This window comes from Rhinolophus hipposideros (assembly GCF_964194185.1).
Source record: "Rhinolophus hipposideros genome assembly, chromosome: 22".
NCBI lineage: Eukaryota > Metazoa > Chordata > Mammalia > Chiroptera > Rhinolophidae > Rhinolophus > Rhinolophus hipposideros.
Genome location: NC_138068.1, coordinates 17,526,434 through 17,550,388, shown reverse-complemented (window position 1 = coordinate 17,550,388; position 23,955 = coordinate 17,526,434). Strand labels below are relative to the sequence as shown.

At 49.2% G+C, this 23,955-nt stretch overlaps 2 protein-coding genes across 2 annotated transcripts in view; both read left to right on the top strand.

Annotated features, from left to right (window-relative positions):
* Positions 1-1,532: 1,532 nt before the first annotated feature.
* Positions 1,533-8,654, top strand: ADIG (adipogenin; the record flags this gene model as incomplete). The annotated part of the gene is made up of 3 exons (XM_081034289.1): positions 1,533-1,689; positions 5,400-5,532; positions 7,248-8,654. 2 exons carry the CDS (start codon positions 1,533-1,535, stop codon positions 5,516-5,518), a joined length of 276 nt encoding a protein of 91 aa, XP_080890415.1. The 3' UTR covers positions 5,519-5,532; positions 7,248-8,654.
* Positions 8,655-14,060: 5,406 nt separating this feature from the next.
* The window catches only part of ARHGAP40 (Rho GTPase activating protein 40), a 33,218-nt gene continuing 23,323 nt past the window's right edge, over positions 14,061-23,955 (top strand). The window contains exon 1 of the mRNA XM_081033699.1: positions 14,061-14,283. Coding sequence (XP_080889825.1) covers positions 14,138-14,283 — 146 coding nt within the window. The 5' untranslated portion in view covers positions 14,061-14,137. The remainder of the gene's footprint in view (positions 14,284-23,955) is intronic.

Sequence of the window (23,955 nt, the reverse complement as noted above, 5' to 3'; positions counted from 1 at the left end):
CAGACTTCCTTTTCCGGGAACTCCAGTCATCCCTCAGCTGGGTAAGACTCCCTCTAAACACACCGGTCCTCCAAGCCCCAGCTTTTTCTTCCCCTCTCCTCCATCCAGTTTTTACTGTGGCTGGCCCCACTTGCCATTCTCCCTGGGCTGGTAGCTTCCTCTAAGGGGGTCCTTCTACCCCATGAATCCTTTAGGTCTGCCCCCCACTTCCTGAAGCTGTTCCCCCATCCTGGAGCTGGGGCTGCGGTCCTACCCCATGAATCCTTTAGGTCTGCCCCCCACTTCCTGAAGCTGTTCCCCCCTCCTGGAGCTGGGGCTGCCGAACTTTCCAGTGTTCCACGAAATGCCATGGTTTCAGAATCAAGTCCGCATCAGACTGGTTGTCCAGTAACGGAGGTTCTGACTCAGCTGAACAGGATGAGCGTGGAAATCTGCATGTGAAGTAAGTATCCGCCAGCCCCGACCCACCTGCCAGCAGTGACAGAGGCAGGTGGTCTGAGGACCCTCGTGGAGAATACCAGACTCTGCCTCCTTCCCCTCCACAAGCAGCAGCCATTCCTCGTGTGGACTTCCCATACCAGTCAGGCTCCCAGCCTGGACAGTCTCCCTCCAGCTCAGGGGCTATCAGGCCCTGGGAGGTCCAGAGCCCCCTTCCTGCCACGATTCCTGGCACATAGAAGTTGACTAACTACTTCATGAATGAATGAGTGAGTGAATTAATGAGTGAGATAGGAGGTAAGGAGGGCACTTGGGCGTATTCTGCCCACTTGGGAGCTAAAGCAACAAGGTTAAAGCCTTAGAAGCCCCTTGCCGAAAACCCTAATAAGGAGAGGTGCTGAAGCTTCCAGATTAAATAATAATAATTTATTGAGGGCCTATACTGTGTGTTAGAAAGTTTTTAAATGGCAGCCCAGTGACCCAATCTGGCTCGGCAGACTTGTTTAACAATGTTTTACGTTTGATTCAACATTGTTAAATTGGGAGATTTCACATAAAAATCCAGATTTGGGGACTCTCTTGGAAAAGTCAGGAGAGCTGGCAACACTGGCCCTGCATTCCCCGCATCTCAGTTCTTGGCTGGAGCTGACGTCTGCCCACTTCAGAGGCACTGAGCCCCATCCAGTCTGCACTCTCCCACACAGTAAATGTGGGCACGCGTAGCCAGAATTTCGGGACCAGAGATCTGGCTGGCTTCCGGAGGAATCTGAGACCTCAGACATAGGAACAGCCACCTGGGGGCAGTGTTTATTTCAGCACTTATTTTTCTAACTTTTAGCAGCTTGGTGAGGTAAGGATTATTTCTATCCTACAACTGGATCGGGGAGGTGGCACGTGAACCCAGTAGCACCTTAGCAGTGCTGCAAACCCAGGCTTTGCCTCTCACTGCCCCGGCTCCTGTCCAAAACAGCTCTCCCTTCACCTGAAGGACACTGTGACTTCCCTGTTACGTCACCAGCTCAGTCACAATTGGGCTGAGAGCAGAGCGTGGCCCAGCCCACCAGGTCCCCAGGGCAACCCTGCCGGGCCAGCCCATGCTGGCCCGGCTTAGCCACATACACGCCATGAAGTATCCTCTGGTACCGCTGGTGAACGACCTCACGTTTTCTTTCCTGGTGTTCTGGCTCTGCCTGCCTGTGGGCTTGCTGCTGTCCTCGCTGATCGTCTGGTTTCACTTCTTACTTAGCCAAGGTGAGCTGCCCAGGCGGGGTCCTAATCCTGGAGCCGGGCAGGGGGCTCTGAAACACTGCAGAGAGAGGGCTTCCTTCAGGCCTTCTCACAGCTGCCTCACCGTTGACAGGTGGTCATGTGAAAGAGAAAAGGACTGACATGTTAGTTTAGAATTTCTTAACCAAGAGTCCGAGAGTGAATCGCCAAGTTTGACTGGGAAGCAATACATATGTGTGCATGTATGTGTCCCCTGAGGGCCACTGCTAGCACATAAGGTCTCTGGTGCTAGCAGGGGTCCTCAGAAAGAGGTGGCCCCTCTGGGCCGATGAATTAGTAAACCGTGTTGCCTCCTGTGAATGCAGCCAGGGCACAAGGCTCTGAGCAGAGCATGGGCTGGATTTCAGTCCCTCTCACCCCTTTAGCTCCGTGCTTTTGTGCAATAAACAACTTGCACAACCGGGTATGGCAGCCTTAGGCATTTATCAGGGGCCCAGTAACACTGTTTTCTGCCCAGATCACACATCAGGGACGATCTGGGTTTCTCTGGGACACAGGATCATTGCACCTGGCTGATACTCGTCCTGAGCTCAGCATGCCGCCAAGAGAAGCAGGAGGCAAGTGGAGCTGACCAGGAGGGAAGCTGGGGTCCGGTGGGCAAGGATGCAGCCTGGCCACGTGGCAGGGCTGACACTGTCCTATCAGGCGTCCCATCTTTCTGGGCCTCTTCCTGGGGACTGCTTGACCTCCCGGCCCATGACCTTTGGCCAACTGGGCAGGGAGGGTCCTGAGTGTGCTGCCACGTCTGGTCACACAGCGTTGAGACAGGGTGAGCAGTTCCCCCACCAACCTGCCCCCTACTCAAATGTGGGGGCTGGTAATGGTGTAATTATCAGGAGTTCCTGGCGAGAGCTTCCAGAAAATGCTGGTTTAAAGTATGATCTCCTCATTCCCAGGGTGGACCCCAGCCCTCCCTGAGGGGCGCGTCTCGGGCGTCAGACCAATGGCTGGTGAAAGAGCACTTGTCTGTGTAGTGGCTATAAAAGCCGTCTGTCTGGAGTCTAGGAGCCGTGAGCCCCGATTTCAGCCGTGCCGCTTAAGAGTTCGTAATAATAGCTAAGCTGTTGTGAACACTGTGCCAAGCCTTGTGCTAAACACTTGATGTGCTTCATCTCATTTGGTCTTCAGGATAACCTGTGAAGTGATCCTTATTGTACAACTCAGAAAACCGAGGCTCAGAAGCAACCCGTCCAAGGTCACACACTTAGGAAGTAAAGAGTGCCGATTGTCTGGTGTCAAATCCTGGCTCTGCCACCTACCAGCTGTGCGACTTTGGGCAGATCCTCCCTGAGCCTTAGATTTCTCATCTACCAAATGGAGATAATAATGGTCCCCCTACCCTTTGGGGCTGTGGAGAGATGCACACAGTATGTGTATACATGTGGCACGTAGTAGGTGCTTATAGGCGGAGAAATATCCAGTCAGTATCAGTTTCATCAAGGTAGAAGGAAGCCTAGGAGTGGCTTTGGATGGCTTCTCTGGAAGGGGGTGCACTTTACCTAAGGTCTAAGGCACTGCTCTCCAAGTCATTCTCCTTGGAGGCCCTGCTCTAAAGCCATCCACAAGCTGCCCTGCCCTGACTCCTTCTCCCACTCTCTCCTGAGAGGCTATTTACCCACCGACATCTTACGTGGCACTAAAAAATGAGTCCTTTTGTTAATTTTGCAATGACCAGAAACCATCCTTAAAGTGAGGTAAGCCACCCTCCCTCGGGGTCCCTGTCTTCTTGGAACTCTCAGTATTATTGCATCTGTTCTGTCTTTGTGCTAGGAACTGGCCCCAACCCAGGGTGTGGGCCTGCCAGGGTTTGGGGGGGGTTGGGGCTTGCGACATCCTAGCCTGTGGCTTTCTAGTCTGCTGTGGGTCTTTTTACTGGAGTCAGTTAGGCCTGGAAACCAGTATGAAAAACAGACAAGAGTAGCTCTGATTGCCCCTCCACCCCACCCCTTAACCCCCAGCCTAGCTCAGCAGGGCATTTTCAGGGCCCAGGAGGCAGAGTTGAGCAGCAAGTGCCATATGGCCCATGAGGACATGATTTCCCAAGTCAAGAGAGGAGCAAGTGGGGAGGAGAAGGGCGCTGCCTGGTGAGTGGGCACTAAGGCAAGAAAAGATTGTGGACAGCTGAGACCTGGAGAAGCTGGCCGTGGGGACAATGTCAATCCCTGACCATCACATGGGGAGAGAGGACGAAGCCACACATGCCCTTCAAGGGGAAGATACTGTACTGAGGACATTTCCTTTGTGATTTGAAAGTAATTGACAGAAAGAAGAAGGGAAACCTCCAAAGACATGGAATTAGGCCTGAGACAGAGAAGTGGCACCAGAGGCCATGCCTGTTGAGGGTCCTACCCATCTCTCATGCTGGTCCTTGGAGCAAGTTGTTAATTTCAAAGCTGCCTTTGAGTTCCCTGACTTCAAACAGGTGCCCCAATGGAACCCTCCGGGCCTGTGGAGTGGGAGGCAGATTTGAGTCCAGCAGACCACTTTCTGGCTGTGAGACCCAACATTTCACCTTTCTGAGCCTTCCTCATTATAGAATGTGAATAAAAACAGCAATTGCCTTCAGGAAGTTAAGAGGATTAAATGAGAAAATGCATGTGAAACACTTAGTACATGGTATATGTTCAGAAAACAGTCACTGTGTCTAGTGAGCAACAGACACTTCAAGCCATCATGCTGATTTTTAACTCATGGTAACGGCCAACATTGTGGATCATCCATCTTACATGTCTTGTTTCTGATGAAGTTAACTCTCATCACAGAAGAGGCTACTATTATGCCCATTTTACAGATGAGGGCACTGAGGCTCAGCCTCTTCTGTCTCCTGCTCTTGGTCTGCAGTTTGAGGGCTCTCTTCAGCTTCCTTTACTTCTCTGCAATCAGGGAAACAGGAGCATACGTAGTAAGAAAAATAATCTCCCTTCCCCATCTCCTTTCTCACGTTGCCTTCCCAAGGTAAGCCATGTTAGCCTTGTTAGCAAGCTCATGTACCTCTAATGACATGGGTAGGTCTCCCCAAAATACAGAGGAGGGAGAGTTCTATCATATACTTTTCTCTGCGACTTGCCTGTATTGCATCATAGATGTTCTGCAGGTAGAAAGATACAGGCCTAATGCAGTCGTTTTCACAGCTTCATGACATCCCTTTGGATGGATGTGCCAGGTCTCCATTTGGTGGGAGTCTGCCAGATTTCAGTCAACCAGACTTCTTATGATGGACACACACACACACATGGTTTCCAGGGTGTTTTATTGCTTGTGTGTGTGTTACCACAAAACAGTGCTGCAGTGGAAGTCATGGTACATACGTATTCAGATATTTGTTAATGAAGGGACTGGTGGACAAATGGATGGTTGGGTTTGTGTCTCTTCCATGCATGCTCTGGACCACTCTCAATACAGGCAGGTAATTTGTTCGCCTCTAGGGTCCTTCCTTGTTTAGTAGGTGGATAGGGCCACTTTCTGAGCCATAGGACAACCTTCTTTCTGATCCCTGGTCACAGTCAAGGCCCTGATGTCTTCCTGAGGTCTATCCCATATGTCATGATTCTGCCATGGCAACCTGGCTTCAGACCAGGCTGCAGGGATGCCTAGGCCCGGTGGGGGCTCCTTTTGGGTCAGGGGTAGGAGACAAGATGTGACCACCCAAGAGGCCTTATCTTATACCTCCACAGATTCAGAGGAAAATGACTCAGATTTGTGCTTTGATTGGGAGTCCTGGAGCAAAGGCCCAGACGAGTTTCATCGTGACAAGACACACCAAAGCCAAAAGGAGGAGAGGCCCGGCTGGTGAGCATGTTATGCCAGGTGAGGCCCTTTTAGGGAGGTGGGGTTAGGGGAGAAGGGGGAGCCTCAGAACCTACCCCCAGCCTTGGGCGGCTGCCACGTGGAGAGCTGGTTCCTTTCACCCTATTGGAGAGCTTGCCATCTCTGTCATGTCCAAGAACCTTCTGCCTCATCGGGTTGGAGACCTGCTTTTGCCCTGTTGGAGGACCAGCCATCTCTGCCATGAAGACATTTCTTACAAAGTTCCCCCTACCTTTTACTTCTTGACCTCACGTCTCACAACTCTCCTTGTGCACTTTGCACTGGCTGTTCCCTCGGCCTGGAACCTTTCTCCCTCAGGCATCCACTTGGTGCATTCCCTCACCTCTCAGGTTTTGCTCAAATTCACTTTTTTCAGCGGGGCCCCCTGACCACCTCCTTTAATATTACCATCTCTCCCGGCTCCATGACCCCCTTACTCTGCTCTCTTTTTTCTTATGCCATAGGCAGCACTTATCACCTTCTGACATGTACCCACAGCAATGCCTGATCCACAGTGGGGACTCAGTAGATATTTGAGAAGAAATAACACCAATAATAATTAATAATAATAATAATAACTGATACTCACTGGGTGCTTAGGAGGTACCAGGGCCCGTGCTGAGCATTTCCCTTTCACAAGCTCATATGTGAAATCCTACAAAGAGGATATTATTCTTACCTCCATTTTATAAATGAGAGTGGCAGTACAGTTACATCAACGGCCCAGAGTCGCAAAGGTCCCATTGCACAGCTAGGAAACCTCACCCATTCCAATGAGGCAAAGTGGCGCCTCTAAGCCATTGACCCAAATGTGTGTATCTCGCTCTCATCTTCCTTCTGAGCTATAGTATCTGTCTGCTTGACACCTTTTCATGGCCAGAACAGGATTTTTTTTTTGTATCCCCTTTGCTACCCAACAAAGCAAAACACCACACGTGATCTTCTGCCAGCCTTTCTCCATCTCCATGTACAGAATCACCATCGATTGGTCCAGCTGCTGGAGCCACACACCTGGGGGCAGATTCATGCCTTTCTTTTTCTCCCATCCCATCCAGTCCTAACCATTCTCCATCTCTCACATGTCCGTTTGTCTCCGTACCCACGGCCACCACAGCCTGGCCTGCTCTGAAGTCGGCTCCATCAACGTGTCACTAAACACCTACTCTGCCCCCTAGGGGTCACAACGTGGAGCCCCAGCTTGTCTGAGGGGAGGAAGGAGGTGGGAGTGAGAAGCAGGGGCCCTCACTTACTCTGTCACAGTGATTCTTAGCCTTTCTGGGTCACAACCTTGACAGCTGAGGGTTCTTTCCCCAGAAACACACACACACACACACACACACACACACACACACACACACGTGCATGCACTCAAGAGTTCTGTTTACAGGGCCGGTTTCACAGGGTGTGACTTGTGTGGCCCCACCAGGTTCCATGTTCGGGAGAGCCTGTGCTTGCTGTAATGCTCTGCTGTTATTGTCTTAAAATTCTTAATTTTTGAACAAGGGGCCCCACGTGTTCATTTTTTTATGGGCCCCACAAATTATGTAGCCTGTCCTGTTTGTGTACAATTAGGAGGATAAGAAAAAGAGATATCCGAACTCTGCTCAGGGACCCTGTCCCATTTATATAGAGCCCTTTCCACTCCCATCATGTATCTATCCCTTTTTTACTCGCATTCCATTGTCATCCCTAACCCAACCTGCATTTGTTCCCAGCGTGCTTACCCTGGAGTCAGCTGGGCAGTGGCAATGGTCGAAGTGGATGGGAGAGACTCGCCGGGGAGGAAAGAGGACTTTGGCGAATGAGGTGCTTCCCTGGGACCGCCACTGATGGACACAGGAATGCTTCCGGAGGACCAGCTATTCTCCATTACAGACGATGCCCCCAGACCCCCTGGGAGGAGCCCAAGTCTGTAAAGATGGTCTAAGCAGGCACACAGGGAAAAGATGGCCGACTCCATTCAGAGGCAATCCTAGGGCAGGGCTGGGCCAGAGGGTGTGGGTCCATAGTAAAGAAACCAGAGGCTTCCTGTGTTCAGGAGACCCCTGACAAATGTGCTGGGCCTGGCCAAGTCCATTCTTTCAACGAGCTGTGGGGCCTGAGCCCAGCCCCAGCCCTGGCACCAACCTGAGCCATCGCCAACCCCCTTGGGAATCCCTGACCCTCCTTCCCATCTGTTCCGAAGCTTGGGGGGGTCTTGCTCTGCTATCAGACTCACACCTTGATTAGCCTTCAGGTTGATTTTAATATTAGAATGAACATTGATTTTATAAATATCTACAGGCGTCTCCCACATGCCTAGTTGTGCTAAGGAGAGCTCATGTTTAACGAGTGCTTACTGTGCGCCCTGGCACTGTTCTGGGTGGCGCTTTTACACACATTCTTGTTTTTAACCCTTACAAGAATTCTATGCGGTAAGGTCTTTGGTTATCCCTGTTTTGTAGATGGGGAAACCGAGGCACAGAGCAGTCAATAAACTTGTTGAATCACAATGGTGGTGTTGGGGTTTGGATGTAGGCCCGGTGATTCCAGAGCTCAGCCCTGAGCTGCTACGCCAATTCTTCTCCAGGTTGGGGTGTTGGGGGAGTCATTAGGGGTGCACTTTGAATAAATCCCAACCTGTCCTTGCACCCCACTGGCTACCCAGAGGCAGCAAGTTGGATGGTCTGGAGAAGGGCCCTCCCAGGTATTACTGGATATCACCTTCGTCCCCTCTTTCTGTCTCACCCCACATCCCACCAGCTACCACAAGGCTTTTAAACTGTCCAAAGGAGAAAGAATGGAGCCTGAATTGTTAGCTGGTCTCCCAGACTTTGGTCTTCTGGGCTCTGCTCTTTCTTCCCTGATAGTCTGAACAATCCATCGACAGCACGCTCAGGACATGGCCCTCCGCCTGCTCAAAGCCCTCTATGACTCCGGGCTAAAGTCCGAGTTCCATGTGGGTGAGAGAGCTACCCTTTGGGATCTGAGCCCTACTGAACTTTCTGGATGAGGTTTCTGTTCTTACCATCCATGCTGCTGCAGCAAACACCCTTGAACTTATATTGTTGCACACAAGTGTGCTTCTATCTATGGGATAAATTCCGAAAGGAGGAATTCTTAAATATAAGATCTATGCATTTACATTTTGTATATACTGACAAGTTGTCTTATCAAAAGGTGGACCCAGAGTGTACATAAAAGTGCCTGTTTTTCCAGGCCTTTGCCCCACTGCACGTGCGAGAGCACACACACACACACACTCCTTTCTCTACACATGCTTTGTTCTGGACGATGAGCTTTTGTCAATGTTATGTTTTCCTGGGAGCTTTTGGTAACAAACCTCCCCTACAGGCCAAAGCTTCTCCCTGGCTTCGTCTGGCATTTTCTCCAACCTCCCTGCTCCGTGGAGTCCCCTGGTGGCTCCGCTGGCCACTGCCCCCTGTGCCGTTAAGGGCTGTGGGGTGTTCAGCCTCCATGCCGATCTAGAAAAGCCGGTGAGTCACCACCCCTCCCAGGCCCCCAGCCGCTCTGGAGGGGCCAGAGGAGCCTCGGGAGCTCAGACCCCAGAGGGACGGTGGGCCCCAGCTCTGCAGGAGGACGTTTGCTTGTGCTCCTGGGAGAACCTGGCAGAAAGCAGGGGAGACAGCTCCTTGGGGTCCCTGGCAGGTAAGCGGCTCTGGATGAGTGGATGGTGGGGGCTGTGGGGAGATGCCCTCCCGCTTTGAATAGGGGGGAGGGGGTTGAGACCCTGGGTCTCAGAGGGTGTGGACTGAAGCTTCCTTGCTGGCATTTTGTCCTGTTAGCACACTGTGTGCATGCGTGTGTGTGTGTGTGTGTGTGTGTCTAGTAAATACACCCAGTGATCCTCTAGCGATAGGCTCCCTGGGAGACCTCATCTCTATTATAACAGCCATGGCCGAGGGCCTGGTCCAGTGCGAAGTGCTTCCCACATGGTTTCTTATTCGATCTTCACAACAACCTTGTGAGGTCGATCATAGTTCCAGTTTCAGATGAGGAAACTTAGGGTCATAGAGGTTAAGTAACTTGCCCAAAGTCACCTAGCCCGGAAGTGGCCTGTTTTTCTGACTCTTAACGGGGCATGTTTCTCAGGAGTCACGTAGTATCCCTCGCTCTTCCTGGACGGCAACGCTGCAGCTTAAGGTTGTGCTGTTCATGCTTGCAGTAAACACAAGTAAGCTGAGAACAGTAAGTGTACCTGTGTCCCCAGACCCAGGGACTCAGCGGGGCTGGGAGGACAGTCACCAAGGTAAGGTAGGGGCGCTGCAGGGGCCATCGGAGACGCAGGGTCCAACCAACAGTCTCTGGAACACTCATCACCACACATCTCCCAGGCCCACCCTTAATCCCAAGTACAAGCCCCTCCCTTCCCACCATCATCCCTTCAAACCTTAGTATCACTACCAGCAAAATGGCACCAATCCCCTGTGTATTAGTTTCCTATGGCTTCCACAAAGAAAGGGTTACAAACTGGGTGGCTTAGAACAAACAGAAATTAAGTGTCTCCCAGCTCTAGAGACTAGAAGTCCGGAATCAAGGTGCTGGCAGGGTCAGGCCCCCTTTGAACCTGCAGGGGAAGAAAGCTTCCTTGCCCCTTCCAGCTTGTGGCAGCTCCAGATGTCCCTTGACTTGTGGCCACATCACTCTGATCTCTGCCACCATCTTCATAGGACTTCTCCCTGTGTGTCTCATCATCCTCCCTCTGCACACACGCGGTCTGACCATTACGTTTGCAAACTTATTACAACGATGTTGCTACCTTTTTTGATATCAGAGGTATTATTCATTATGAATTTGTACCAACTGGACAGACAGTTAACCAAGTTTACTATTTGGCAGTGCTGAAAAGGCTGCGTGAAAAAGTTAGACGATCTGAACTTTTCGCCAACAATTCATGGCTCTTGCATCACGACAATGCACCAGCTCACACGGCACTGTCTGGGAGGGAGTTTTTAGCCAGTAAACAAATCACTGTATTGGAACACCTTCCCTACTCACCTGATCTGGCCCCCAATGACTTCTTTCTCTACCTGTAGATAAAGGAAATATTGAAAAGACATTTTGATGACATTCAGGACATCAAGGGTAATAAAACGACAGCTCTGATGGCCATTCCAGAAAAAGAGTTCCAACATTGCTTTGAAGAGTGGACTAGGCGCTGACATTGGTGCATAGCTTCATAAAGGGAGTAATTCGAAGGTGACCATAGTGACATTCAGCAATGAGGTATGTAACGCTTTTTCTAGGAAGAGTTCAGGAACTTAACTGACCTCATATTTATTTGTGTCCAAATTTCCCCTTTTCCTAAGGATCAGTCATTGGATTGGGCCCACCGTAAGGGTAACAGTTTAACTTGATCACCTCTGTTGAGATCTTATTTTCAAATGAAGGTCATATTGTGAAGTCCTGGCGGTTAGGACTTCCACATATAATTGTGGTGGGACACCGTTCAAGGACTGAATGTAGTAACACACATAAATCTCTGAGCACAGTGCTTGGCTGGCACTGTATCAATGCTCCATAAACTGTTGCCAAACGAAAAAAGTTGAGCACCTAGAAATTAGGTGCAGGGTGTGTATTATCACTCTGAGCTCTCACAACCACCCCTGGAGACCAGCAAGATTTTCATTGAAATGATGAGGCAGCTGGGACTCAGAGAGGTTAAGGCACTTGCCTGAGGTCACACAGCCTAAGTGGCAGAGCTGAGTGTCAATCCCAGGCCTCCAGGGCTCCACTACTTCACACAGGGTAGGACAGCGCTACAGTGGGGAGTGGGAGGGATAGAAAGGCAGGGAGGGAATGCTGAGCACACAGCACATTGCACTGGGGTGCTTTCTGGGTCTGAGAGGCATGGAATGCTCTTGACGACAGTGGGTGGGTGGGTGGGATGGCAGGCTGCCCGGGTGCAGGGCTGCCATGTCTGAGTCACTCCACCGTGACCTAACCGGCCTGGCCGATACTCCGGGGCTGGGACCCAGCCAGCCCTGAGGAATGTTGTCTAGAGCGTGGACACACTTCACTTCATTCTCAGTATGCACGGCTCTCCAGGAAGCCAAGAGATGGTACTTCCTTAAAGAAGCCCGAAAGTGCAGCTCACTCAAGAGTCAGGCTACTCTCTCTTCCTCTTGCTGTCTTTCTAAGGGTTCCCTACATCTAAGGTAGATTTTCTGTTCTGGATTAGAAGTTTATTTGCTTAGGTACTAACGTGTTGACACACTCAAGCATCTATTTGTGCAATCATTCATTTACTTATCAACCATTCATCTAATGGCTCATTATTTCATTCATTCATTCACTCACTCACTCATGCTCACACATTTATGTACACAGATATTCACTCTTCCACCTATCCATCTTTCCATCTACCCTTCATCCATCCATCCATCCATCCATCCATCATCCATCCATCCATCCATCCATCCATCCATCCATCCATCCATCCATCATCCATTCATCCATCCATCATCCATTCATCCATCCATCCATGCAACCTTTATTATGTATCTACCATATTTTCCACACAAAGCTTCTCATGCCTGCCAAAGTACTTTCTCACGCACTTTTACTGCTACTGCAACATATATTTTGGGAGGGAAGGCCTCTGTACCAATGGGACCCCCAGACACCTGGCCTTCTGGTGGTGTGTTTCCAGAATCTCCTCCTCAGGAGGAGGCTTGGGAAAAGTGCACAGTCAGTCTGCTGCACAGCCCCAATCTGCATGTAAGAGCCAGTGATGGCCTCTTGAGATTTGGGGCTCCTGAGGGTCCTTTGTCCTGGGGGCCCCTTCCACTCGTTTGATGCCAGAACTATACATCGTCCTAGGCACTGTGGCTCTGGGGGGGGGCAATTTCCAGTTATCGGACTCCCCTGGACTTGGGCTCCTCCTCGCGGAGCACCGTGGGGCTGCTCTTCTCAGTGGAAGGGCAAATATGCTGCTGGGACGTCACTGATACCCAGAGCCTTAGACTAGGGCAGAGCAGACCAGGGCAATCCAGGAAGGACCACGACAGTCTGTCCTGGCCAAAGAGCAAGGGGAGGAACTCCTGGCCCACAACAGATATGGGAGTAGGAGAGAAGCTAGAGAAGCCAGGAGCAACGTCCCTTTCTCTTTCCTACTCCTTCACATTCCAGGCTAAATGTCAATTCCCAGGGAGGCCCTTCCAAACTCCCCACATTGGGCCACTCCTATTTTCTGCTCCCTTAGCATTCTCCCTCCCCCCACCCATGACCTGCCTTTTCACACTCTCAACACACTCCTGCTGGCTTGCTTTTCTGTTTCCTGGCAAATATCACCACCCCCATCTCACAGAGGAGAAAATCAAGTCTCAGAGAAGGCGAATGACCTGTTCAAAAGCACAGAGGGTGTGGCCAAGGCAGGGTGAAGAACCCTGGGTCATGGATTCTTTTTTCTTTCTTTTTTTTTTTTATTAGTTTCAGGTGCACAAAACAAGATAGTGATTAGACATTTACATATCTCACAAAATGATAACCCCAACAAGTCTACTACCCATCTGATACCATACATAACTATTACAATACCACTGACTGTATTCCCTATGCTGTACTTTATATCCTGTGACTATATATTAGTTATAGTTGACAGTCAATATTATTTGACAGTCAGTATTATTTTATATTAGTTTCAGGTGTGCAGCACAATGGTTAGGCATTTATATAACTGATGAAGTGATCCCCCTGATAATTCTAGTACCCACCTGGCACCCTACATGGTTCTTACATTATTGACTCTGTTCCCTGTATTGTACTTCACATCCCTGTGACTATTTTGTGCATGAATTCTTTTCTCCATCCACAGTCGCCAGGTACTTTATGAATGCAGTTTTCTTTAAAAATTGGATGTCTGTAGGTAATAATAATGGCAATTCCAATCATTCCATGACTGTATTTCTTTTTTTAATTGGGGAAGGGGAACAGGACTTTATTGGGGAACAGTGTGTACTTCCAGACTTTTTCCAAGTCAAGTTGTTATCCTTTCGATCTTAGTTGTGGAGGGCGCAACTCAGCTCCAGGTCCAGTTCCAGTTGTTAGTTGCAGGTGGCGCAACTGCGCTCCAATCCAACCAACTGAGCTATCCACAAGCTCAGCGGCAGCTCAGCTCAAGGTGCCATGTTCAATCTTAGTTGCAGGGGGCACAGCCCACCATCCCTTGCAGGACTCGAATCAAACCGGCAACCTTGTGGTTGAGAGCCCACTGGCCCATGTGGGAATCGAACCGGCAGCCTTAAGCATTAGGAACATGGAGCTCCAACCGCCTGAGCCACCGGGCCGGCCCCATGACTGTTTTTTTAAAGGTGCCATTTCCCCTTTACCTTCGCAGTGCTGGCAGGTGAGCCGGGCTCAGGTATCTGTGTGTGTGTGTGTGTGTGTGTGTGTGTGTGTGTGTGTGTGTCTGCCTGTAGGTGGCACTGGCTGAGCCAGCCCTGCCAGGAGGAGGTTGGATACCTGCCCCGGTGTGGGGGTGTCTGAGAGCTGGGCGTGCCAGAGCCCCAGCAGCCCTCCTCCTGCTCACACTACCGATTGAGTCAGCCCCACAGCAGCAGTGGCAGCACGGCTGCTGACCCAGGAGCTGCGAGGGTGCCAGCCCATGGCAGAGCCTGCCCTTCTCCTCGCAGCCCAGATGGAGAGGCTAGCCCCGGTGTCCCTGGCCTCACCGTGTCCCCGGATCCCACGGGCCCACATCGTCCGGCAGCCGGGGCGCTGTGCCCGGCGCTGGACTGACCTGGGCTGCAGGTACAGGAATCACAGGAGGGGTTGGGGGGTGGTTTGGGCCACTGGTTACTCAGGGTCAAGGCTGAGGAGCAAGGGGACTGAGGTGAGGACCTCCTGGTTCAAATTAACCAAAGGACATCCATAAAGTTGGATTCTGGGAGACTATTAAAAGGAATGAGTTAGATCTTGTTGTTACTGTTTCTGTATGTTACTGTAAAGATGTCTATAACATTTAGTAAGGGATCAAAGGACACCTAGAAGCACACGGGTAGTATGATCCTATTTAACAAGTACAGGTTTATATACGTCAGAAAATTGTGCTGGGGGTGTATGTCCTCTCGGCTCTTACGTCAGTCACCTTTCTGAGACAACAACTCCTCTCCCATCCTACAGATGAGGAAACAGAAGCTCTGAGACGTCAAGTAAATGGCCCAAGTGGTACAGGTGTGTTTCAAAGCTTGGTCCATGGGACCCCAAGCCCAGATCTTTCTGGAACGCAACCTACCCTGGGCTCCTGCTGCTGGCCTCCCGCAGAGGCCCCTGGTTTTCTTATTCTTAAAGATGTCAGTGACACTCAATATGTGCTGTTTCCCCTTCCTCTGGAGGTAGGGAGCATTAGGGACCCCAGGGGTTATTTGTGGTTCAGGACTCAGGACCTTAAGCCATGGAGTCTTAGCTGGGTCACTGTGGCTGTGTGGTCGGTCACCTGGGCTGACAACTGACACTCCTCCCTTCCTGCTCAGTGTGCCTCTGACAGCCAGACCAGAATTTTTTAAAAGTCATTTCTCCCCATGTATGATTTCAGCCTATTACAATAGAATTATTATAGAAATTCAAACAGTGCAGAAGTATCTATGCCTATTCCCCCAAACTCACTGCGGTTCAAATTTTGGCATATGCCTGGGGAGAATTTTTTGATGTACATAAACCTATGCTTCAAATAGGATCATGCTACCTGTGTGCTTCCAGGCTTCCTTTGATCCCTTAATTATCATAATGGACATCTTTACACGTCAAAGATCTAACTCATTCATTTTACATGGTCTCCCAGAATCCAGCTTTATGGACGTCCTTTGGTTAATTTGAACCACTTTATGTCCTTGCTAATGGACATTTAGATTGGTTCCAATATTTAACAATTCCAAGCAATACTTCAATGAACATCTTTGGGGATTTGTGCGGGTAAAACTTATTCCTAGAAGGGTAATTGCAAGTTTAAAAGGAACAATTAGAATCATGAAAGATCCTGCCCAATCGCCCTCCAAAAATGTTCTAGCTCAGAACATGCCCAACAGCAGAGAACCTGCCTCTGGCCCCAGTCATTTCCACCCAGGACCTGCGGACTGACTGTGGCCTGTATGTGGAGAGCAGATTTGGGGAGTAGGAAATCCTGATCCTCGAACAACTGAGCCCACAGCTCTTTCTGATGTGGGAACAACTTCTAGGCTCAGGGAAGAGGCGGGGGGCTCAGGGAGATCATTTCATTCATACAGCAAATTCACTGAGCTCCTATGTGTGTGGGGCTCTGTCCCATCCCAGGTGGACTTACTCAGGACATGTGCTTTTATTGAGAATCGATCTTAATAAGCCAAAGACGTGCCTGTCTGTTTATCTGTCTGTCTGTCTGTCATCTATCTATCCATCTACCAACCTACATACCTGACTATCAGTACTGTTCCCCTGACCTCCCCCTATTCTCCCTTAATCTCTTGGTTCCCAAGGCCACTAATACTGAATTCACTATAAGAGTACCTGCCCCACTGAATGTGCTCAATACTTACTGGATGAATTTTGCCGCATTCCCTTTGTTACTTTAACCAAAACAAAACACAAAAATGACATAACTTCCAGAAGAGTAGTTCTTCAAACTCCGGAGCTGTGTCCATCTTTTATTTGAATGTCATCTTTACTCTATTTTTGAGTATTGAAACACTAGTAAAGGCACCGCCTACCCCAGTGTGTTATATTTATTTTGTCCATCGAAATTACATAAATGGCATGGTCCATAAATGCTTTAAATTGAACTTGTGAAGGAGTTTACAATAATATAATCGTTCTCTCTTTTGTTTAGTGAAAAGAGATTCCATTGCCCAAAAGAAAACACAAAGTGAAAACCACTTCCCTGACACAGGGCTGGCTTATCTGCTCCAGGCCAGCGTACTTGTGTTTCGGTTCCTGAAGTCACTAGGTCAGTCCTCCCTCCCCTCTGAGTTCCTCATCCCACTGGTCACTCAGATGTGAGTCATGTATTTATTCAACACATTCCAGTGGGACCGTAAGCTCCCGGACACCAAGTCATATCTGTTCGGTTCTCCTCTGTATCTCTAGCACCCAGGGCACTGCCGGTCCTCACGAAATGTTGGCTCAATGAATAAAATGCTCGCTGCCTCTACGTGAAGTCCCGTGATGGGGATGGGGCCACGGGGGTGAATGAGATGCTCCGAGCCCTTGGGCTAGCCACAGGTCGGTCCAGGAAGAAGCCCTAGGACTGGTCCATTGCAAGACTATGCATTAAATGCCTATCAGAAAGGTCTGAGCAGGGGTGACTCGTGTCAGTATTGCCCTCAAGTAGAACTTTTCATCAAGTGAGTGGGACACAGAGTTTGCTCCCCATGTGGACTGAATCTTAGCATCATACAAGGCCGGGCTTGGGAGGCTCCTTAAATGACCCAATTGTGTAGGGATGACTCTGTAGGGATTCCCTTCAACCTCGCTCCCAAGTAGAAAGATAATCTTCTGTTAATTCATGATTTCTATAAAAAAATGGCAAGTGAAGTCCACTCCCCCCTCCTACCTCCAACTCCACAAAAATAGTCATTGTGAGCGGTTCGGTGTAAATCCTATAAGATTGTATGCTTCATAAATATATGTTTACATATATGCACATGGAAAACATGTGCTCTAACACTTGTTTATAACACTTCTATACTTGTAGCATTTTGTAGTTGACCCTTTCCGCGTGATAATATTTTTTCATGGAAATACAGAAATCTGCGTTTTTCTCTTTAAAGGCTGCCTGATATTCACTTTATAACCAAACTAGACTTTCGTTAACTAGCCTCCTATGATGGACTCATAGGTTGGGTCCTTTTCTTTTCTTTCTTTTTTCTTTTTTTGGTTGCTTTTATAAACCATAGTGCATTGTCTTGGACATGTATCTTCGGGCACTTATCTTTATGATAAATTCCCAGAATAGGAAGCATTGAGTCCAAAGGTATATACATTTAAAACTTTGAAACATATCACCAAGTGTTTTCCTAGGAAGGTTGTACCAATTACAGTCTCACGAAGTGGGGGCCAGCTTTCTTTTCCTTATATTCTTGACCTTCTTGACTGGACGTTATGGCTCTCTTTAGTCTTTGCTAATTGTATCTTATTTTAACTTACCTTTCTTTTATTATTAGTGCAGTTCAACATCTTTCCACTTGAGTGTCTGACAGAACAGTGAGGCAGGAAGACCCAATGTACGTCTAGCGCAACAGTCAGATTCCTTTCACCGACAATGGGTTAAGCAACTTGGCTGCCAGCACACAGGTAGTTTGTGGAATAAGTCACTTTTACAAATTCAGCCTAAACTCATGTTTTGCTCATGTGTCGCTCTGAGGTCTCTGCCATTAGGGTTAATGTCCATCAATTTCTCCAGGTATTATATACCTTTAAGCCCCTAGACACACACCCCTGTATGTGACTCCAAGCACCGAATGGATCACCCCCACACAGTTTTAATGTATCAGTGGTAGAAGGACATCCTGCATCTCGAAGCCCAGCTTCACCACTTACCAGCTGTGGGACTCTGGGGAAGTTACTTAACCTCTCTGAGCCTTACTTTCCTTGTCTGAAAGATGATTACAAATGACAGTTCCTGCCTCATGGGCGTGCGGTGAGGATGAAATGAAATGAATGCATGGGAAGGGCTTAGCACCCTGTGGGTACATAGGGCATGCACAACACGTGCCAGACATCAGGGTCCAACAAAAAGCGCTGGGAGCTGACTCCAGCGGTACAGGTTTGTTTTCATGTGATAAGTGAATTCAGGCCTCCTGACTCCTTGGAGTGGCAGAAAGATCTGCATTTGAGCCCCAAATCCCACTGACTACCTCTCTGAAGAGAATTGACTGACTCTTACAAACCAACCCTCAAAGGGCGGCTCCCTTCTGACAGGGTTTCCGATTTCCTCTCTTGCCTCACAATGGAAAACAGGGAGAAGGCTCTAATTACACGGAGGGGTTAGACTGCTCCCTTCACAACTCACAACTCTGGGATTCTTCACCCCTGCAGCTTCCCTCCCGTCAGGAATTACTGACTCCACCCAGGTTGGCCAGCAGATCCTCCTAGAACGTGAGAATGTCTCTTTCTTGACACTTGCTAACCCTACCCTGGGTGTGAGAAATCGTTTTGGTGTTTGCCAATCTGATGGGTGAGAATTTGCTTTACTTTGTATTTCCCTAACAATATGTGAGGGTCAACGTCTTTTTATGTTGAGTATTTGTATTTTATCTTCTGTGGTTGTTTACTTTTCTACTGGATTTTGGTGGGGGACGGGAGACATTTGTTCCTTATTGATTTCTAGAAACTCTTTGTGTAGACTAGATATTAACACTATCATTTGTTGCAAATGTTTCTTTGCAATTGATCACTGGTCTTATTAGTTTGTTGATAGTGTTTCTGTTATACAGAAGTTTTAAAGTTTGATGTAATCAAACGTCAGCTGTTTTCAGTTATGGCTTCTGGATTTTATGTTGCTTGAGGAAATGTTCCCCACTATCCCTTATTTCTTCCTGACTTCGTTCTCATCAAACCCTAATGTAGGCTCCAGGGAAATTCCTTTGTACTCATCAGCATAATAACCTGCCCCTTCCTGTGAGCTTTGTATATCTCATTCCCTCCCCGAGGTTCACTGACTGTTCCTTTAAGACTGAGTTCTAACGTTGCCTCCTCCAGGAAGCCTTCTCTTCTTAAACCCATCCCACTCTGGCTGCTGCTCTGTCTCTCAGGGCTGTTTGCCCATCTTAGGTGGTTGGTGGGCTGCTCATTGTTTAGAACAGTTTTGCTTTCAAGCATTCGTTAGAGCCCTTACCGTGGGCCAAATGTTTTGTAAGCATTACTTGATTTCATCCTCATCATCCTGAGTATATTATTATTATCATCATCATCACCCCCATTTTGGCAGGGTCAGGGAGGGGAGACTAAGATACTTTCTCAAGGTCACACATCAAGAGGAAAGACCCAGACCCAGATAGTCAGACTCCAGGACCTGGGCCCTCAGCCATTGTGTCAAATGTCTCCTATTGCTGCCGTGACAAATTTAGTGTCTTAAACAATACACACGTAATGTCTTCGTATTCTGGAGGCCAGAAGTCCACAGTGGGTCTCACGGGGCTAAAAATCAAGGTACTGGCAGGATGGTGGTCCTTTCTGGAGACTCTAAGGGAGAACCCACTGTCCAGCTTCTACAGGCCACCTGCCTTCCCTAGACTGTGGCCCCCTGTGGTCCCCTTCCATGTCCAAAGTCAGCAGGGCCTGGCAAGTCCTTCTCATGCTGCTGTCATTTTTCTGGGTTTCACTCTTTGGCCTCCCTCTCCCCCATTTAAAGACCCTGGTGATTACACTGGGCCCACCCCAGATAATCCAGGATAATCTCCCCATCTCAAGGTCCGTTGGTCAGCAGCCATAATTCCATCTGCAACCTTAATCCCCCCTTACTGTGTAACATAACATATTCTTAGGTTCTGGGGATTCGCACCTGGGCACCTTTTGTTTGGTGGGGCAGGCGGGGAGTATTCTGGTACCATAGCCACTCTTCCACACTGCTTCTCCAAACCTCAGTCACCTGCTCTACCCTCAGGGGGTCGTCCTGCCTCCCCCCAGCAGCTGTAGATGAGATGGGTGTTTCCAATACAACCAGTAAGAACCACTAATTAAAACCACCACTCAGCTGCGTCCCATTGTTGTCCCTTAGACAGGGCCCCAGGTTTATCATCTCTTTTGAAGCCATTTGAAATGTATTAAAATCCAGTGGGGGTGGCAACTCTGCTACTTCAAATGGAGATTGGCCTCTCCTGATCTTCTGGTTGAGAATCTTTGTCATCTCAGAGGTCACGGGGCTGTACCCTTAATCTCCTCCAGTCATCTCGGAAATGCAGGCTGCCCCTCCCAGAAGTGCCATGTGAGAATTCTGAGGCAACCCATCCTTTCTCACCCCACTCTTGAAATCTTCTGTGCAATTCTCTGAACCCCAGCCATGTAACGATGTTTCCCAATGCCTGATCGCACAATGCAATCAGCTGGGCCACTTCAAACAAGACTGATGCCCACGTCCTATTTCCAGTGGCTTTGAGGCAGTTGGTCTGGGGTATTGCCTGGGCGCTGGGTGTCTGAAAAGGAGCCTGGGTGATTCCAACGCACAGTCAGGTTTCAGAACCACTGATCTATGCACCTGGTCTCCACACGTAGAATGTGGCTCCTCGTATATCTCTGGTTCTCGCCCACCTGGACCAGCTGCAGAGAGCACCCACAGCCATGCCTTCCTCTGTGTCCTGGTCCAGCCTCAGACCTGATTCAGGAAGCTAAATTATCTTGATTATATTTCAAACTTTTTATTCTTGTTGCCTATAACACATAATAGTCACATTTGAAAATTCTACGACACAGAGATCAGCTCTAGTGGAATTAGGATGGAAGAAATGTGGTGACGGTCATTGAACAATTCAAAGAATAAGCACACTGCCTGAATGAGCCAGTCCTGTCTTAAGGAGAAAGTTGTTGCCTTACAGGGATTTTAGGAGTTCAATTAAGATGACACTCAAAAATGTAAATGCAGGATATGCCTTTTAGATGATCTCATTCCTGCCCTGCCCCTGCCCTATCACCATAGGGATTGCTTCAGAGCTGGTAGTGTCACTGTGTACAGGTGTTCAGGTTGTGCACTGCATAAGGATGTTACATCCAAAGGGGCACCCTCCACATCATAGCCATATACTAAGTTTTATGAGGTTACCTGTGTGGGCATGGAGAATCCAGACTTCTTCGTAAGTTTTAAAGCAGCAGAGGAGAGACTCTCTTTCATAAGCCCACAGATTTAGTGTCTTAAACAATACACATGTATTATCTTAGCGTTCACAACCATGTACATGTTCCTGGAAGAGTATGGGCCTACATGTTCCCTGGCACGCCCATGTGCACATGGATGCCCTGAGATTGTCTTTCAACCTCTGCTCTCAGGAGCCTGATTCCCATTTTTCAGTTGACTCAGAGCCTGATGTGTCGTTTCATCCGGGGGTTAGGGATAGGGTGGGGCATGGAGTGTGCATGCAGCCTGTGCACCCAGCATTTGGGAAGGAGTGTAAGGGGGAGAGAGTGGGCCCACTGCTCCTCTGGCCAAGCTATTCAGGTTGTTTAATAATACACTGTCTCTGTCAGCTATCACTGTGTAACAAATGATCCCAAACTCAATAGCAATTATTTATTAAAGCAACACTCGTGTCTTGTGGTCAACTGAGAGTTAGCTACTCTGGCCTAGGCTCTGCTGGGTGGCTCCATCTCAAGCTGGGGTCTGGCTGAACTTGCCCCTCCTGCTCGTTGGGCTCTGGTCTGTGCCACGTATGCTCCTTCTGGGACCCAGGCTTCAGCCATCCAGGGGTAACTCTTCCTGTGGTGATGGGAGAGGCAAGAGGGCCAGCCCCACCACAGAGGCACATGTCTGCTAACACTCCATTGGTCAAAGCACGTCAGGTGCCCAAAGCCCAAGTCAATGGATGGGGGGGGCAGGATGGGAGGACAGTAGCCTCTGCCTCTGGCGGGAGGAACAGCAGTCACATGGCAAAGGCCTTCAGCAGAGGGAAGGATAATGAACTGAAAACAATAATTTGATTTATTTTGTACTAACCTATAGATGGAGAGACAACACAAGCTGCACACTTAGCACCCTTTGTTGGGAAGACATTTTCAAATGCTGTAAAATAACTCAGTTCCTACTGAAAGCCTCCTCCTGCAGCCCAGGAACCAAACTGTAGGGATACCAAGGTCTCTTGTTTTTCCCTTCTTGCACCGTCGCCTGCGCCCTCTTCAAAGTCAGGGAGGGTTGTAACTGAATGTGACCAGGTTCCTCTGAGCATTCAGCCTGCAAGTGTCCTTGTCCCACACCTAGCCGGCGGCTGGTGTCGGCCTTTTATCATATCACCTCTAAAACAACCCAGCTCCTAAAACATTGGCTGGTAATGGTGATTTCCTGGATATTTGACGAGGAGACAAAAGAGCGTGTCACATCGCACACTTCCCATGGTGGCCTCCACTGGCAATCAACTTGTCCCCCTCTGTCCCTCCTTTCTCTTTGTCCCCAGCTCCTTTCCTACCCCTGTGTTCCCCCCTCAGCCAAGTAAAGCTTGGCATTTCTGCGGTAGTGACCAGCTGTATCTCCTCCAGCATGCCCTGTTGGGGAATTACCTCAGTCTGTCTTGCCACCATTGGTTGTTATCCACCAATAATTCTGAGGTAAGGGTACTGTCAGAAGTCAGAGCAGCCTATGGCTCGAGTGACAGGGAGAGGGAGCTTGGCTGATAAGAGGTAGAGCTGGGGCCAAGTCCAGGCTGGTGGTATTCCCTCCCAACACATGGTACCTCTGGCCAATGGGGCGGGGAGAGTTGTATTGGGGTTGAGAACATGAACTATGGAGCCAGACTTCCTGGGTTCAAAGTCCAGTCCTGCCATTTACTAGCCTGGTCACCTTGGACAAGTTACTTAATTTCTGTGTGCCTCTGTCTCCTCATCTGTAAATGGGATGATAATGAAAGGAACTTGTGAGAATTATATGTTAATCCGTGTAAAGCAGTGTTCTCATCCGGGGAAATTTGGCCCCCCAGGGGACATCTGGCAATGTCTGGAGATGTTCTTTGGTTTTCACAACTAGGAGGGATGTTTTTGCCGTCCAATAGGTGGGGGCAGAGGTGCTCTTAAACATCCTACAATGCACACACAGGACAGCCCCCCAGGACAAAGAACAATCCGACCTGAAATGTCACTAGTGCCAGGTTGAGGACCCTGCTGCCGTGTTCATAGCAGCACCTTGCGTGTGGCCAGTGTTAATGTGTGCTGGTTCTCATGTTCAGTGCCAGCTACTACAGGGCCTGCATTGGGGTCATGTTGTCCCTACGGCCACAGGGCCTGTGCTTGTGACTAGAGCCTTTTCCCTGACTTATGGTGGCCTCTAACAGTCACGACGAGGAGAGTAATAATAATTATCATTATTATTATTACTGCAGCTCCTATTTCCTGTGCACCTCATATAGGCCAATATTTTGCCAGGCACCTTAATTACATTTCTAGTGATACTCATAGTGAGAGTAGCTCTGATTAGCCCCCAGTTTGCAGAGGAAATGGGGGCTCAAAGAGGTGAAATGTCTCACCTAAGACGCTAAGGCACGGGTGGAACCCGGCCTCTGTTCAACTCAAGAATGCCACGCATGCAGCCACTGACCTTTTTTGCGACCTGTCAGTATTTCATAGGGTCAGGGAGGGAGGTGACAGCAAGGGCAGGCATGCTGAGAGAAATCAAGGGCTGCTCTGAGAGCCCTAGTGCCACTTTGCAGGGGGAGCCTTAGCCAGGCTGCGCTGGAGAGGAGGCCCGGCCACACCTCCACTGGCATGGCCTGATGTGCCGCATTCTTGGTCCCTGGATCATGCTAGCTTTTGGCCTCT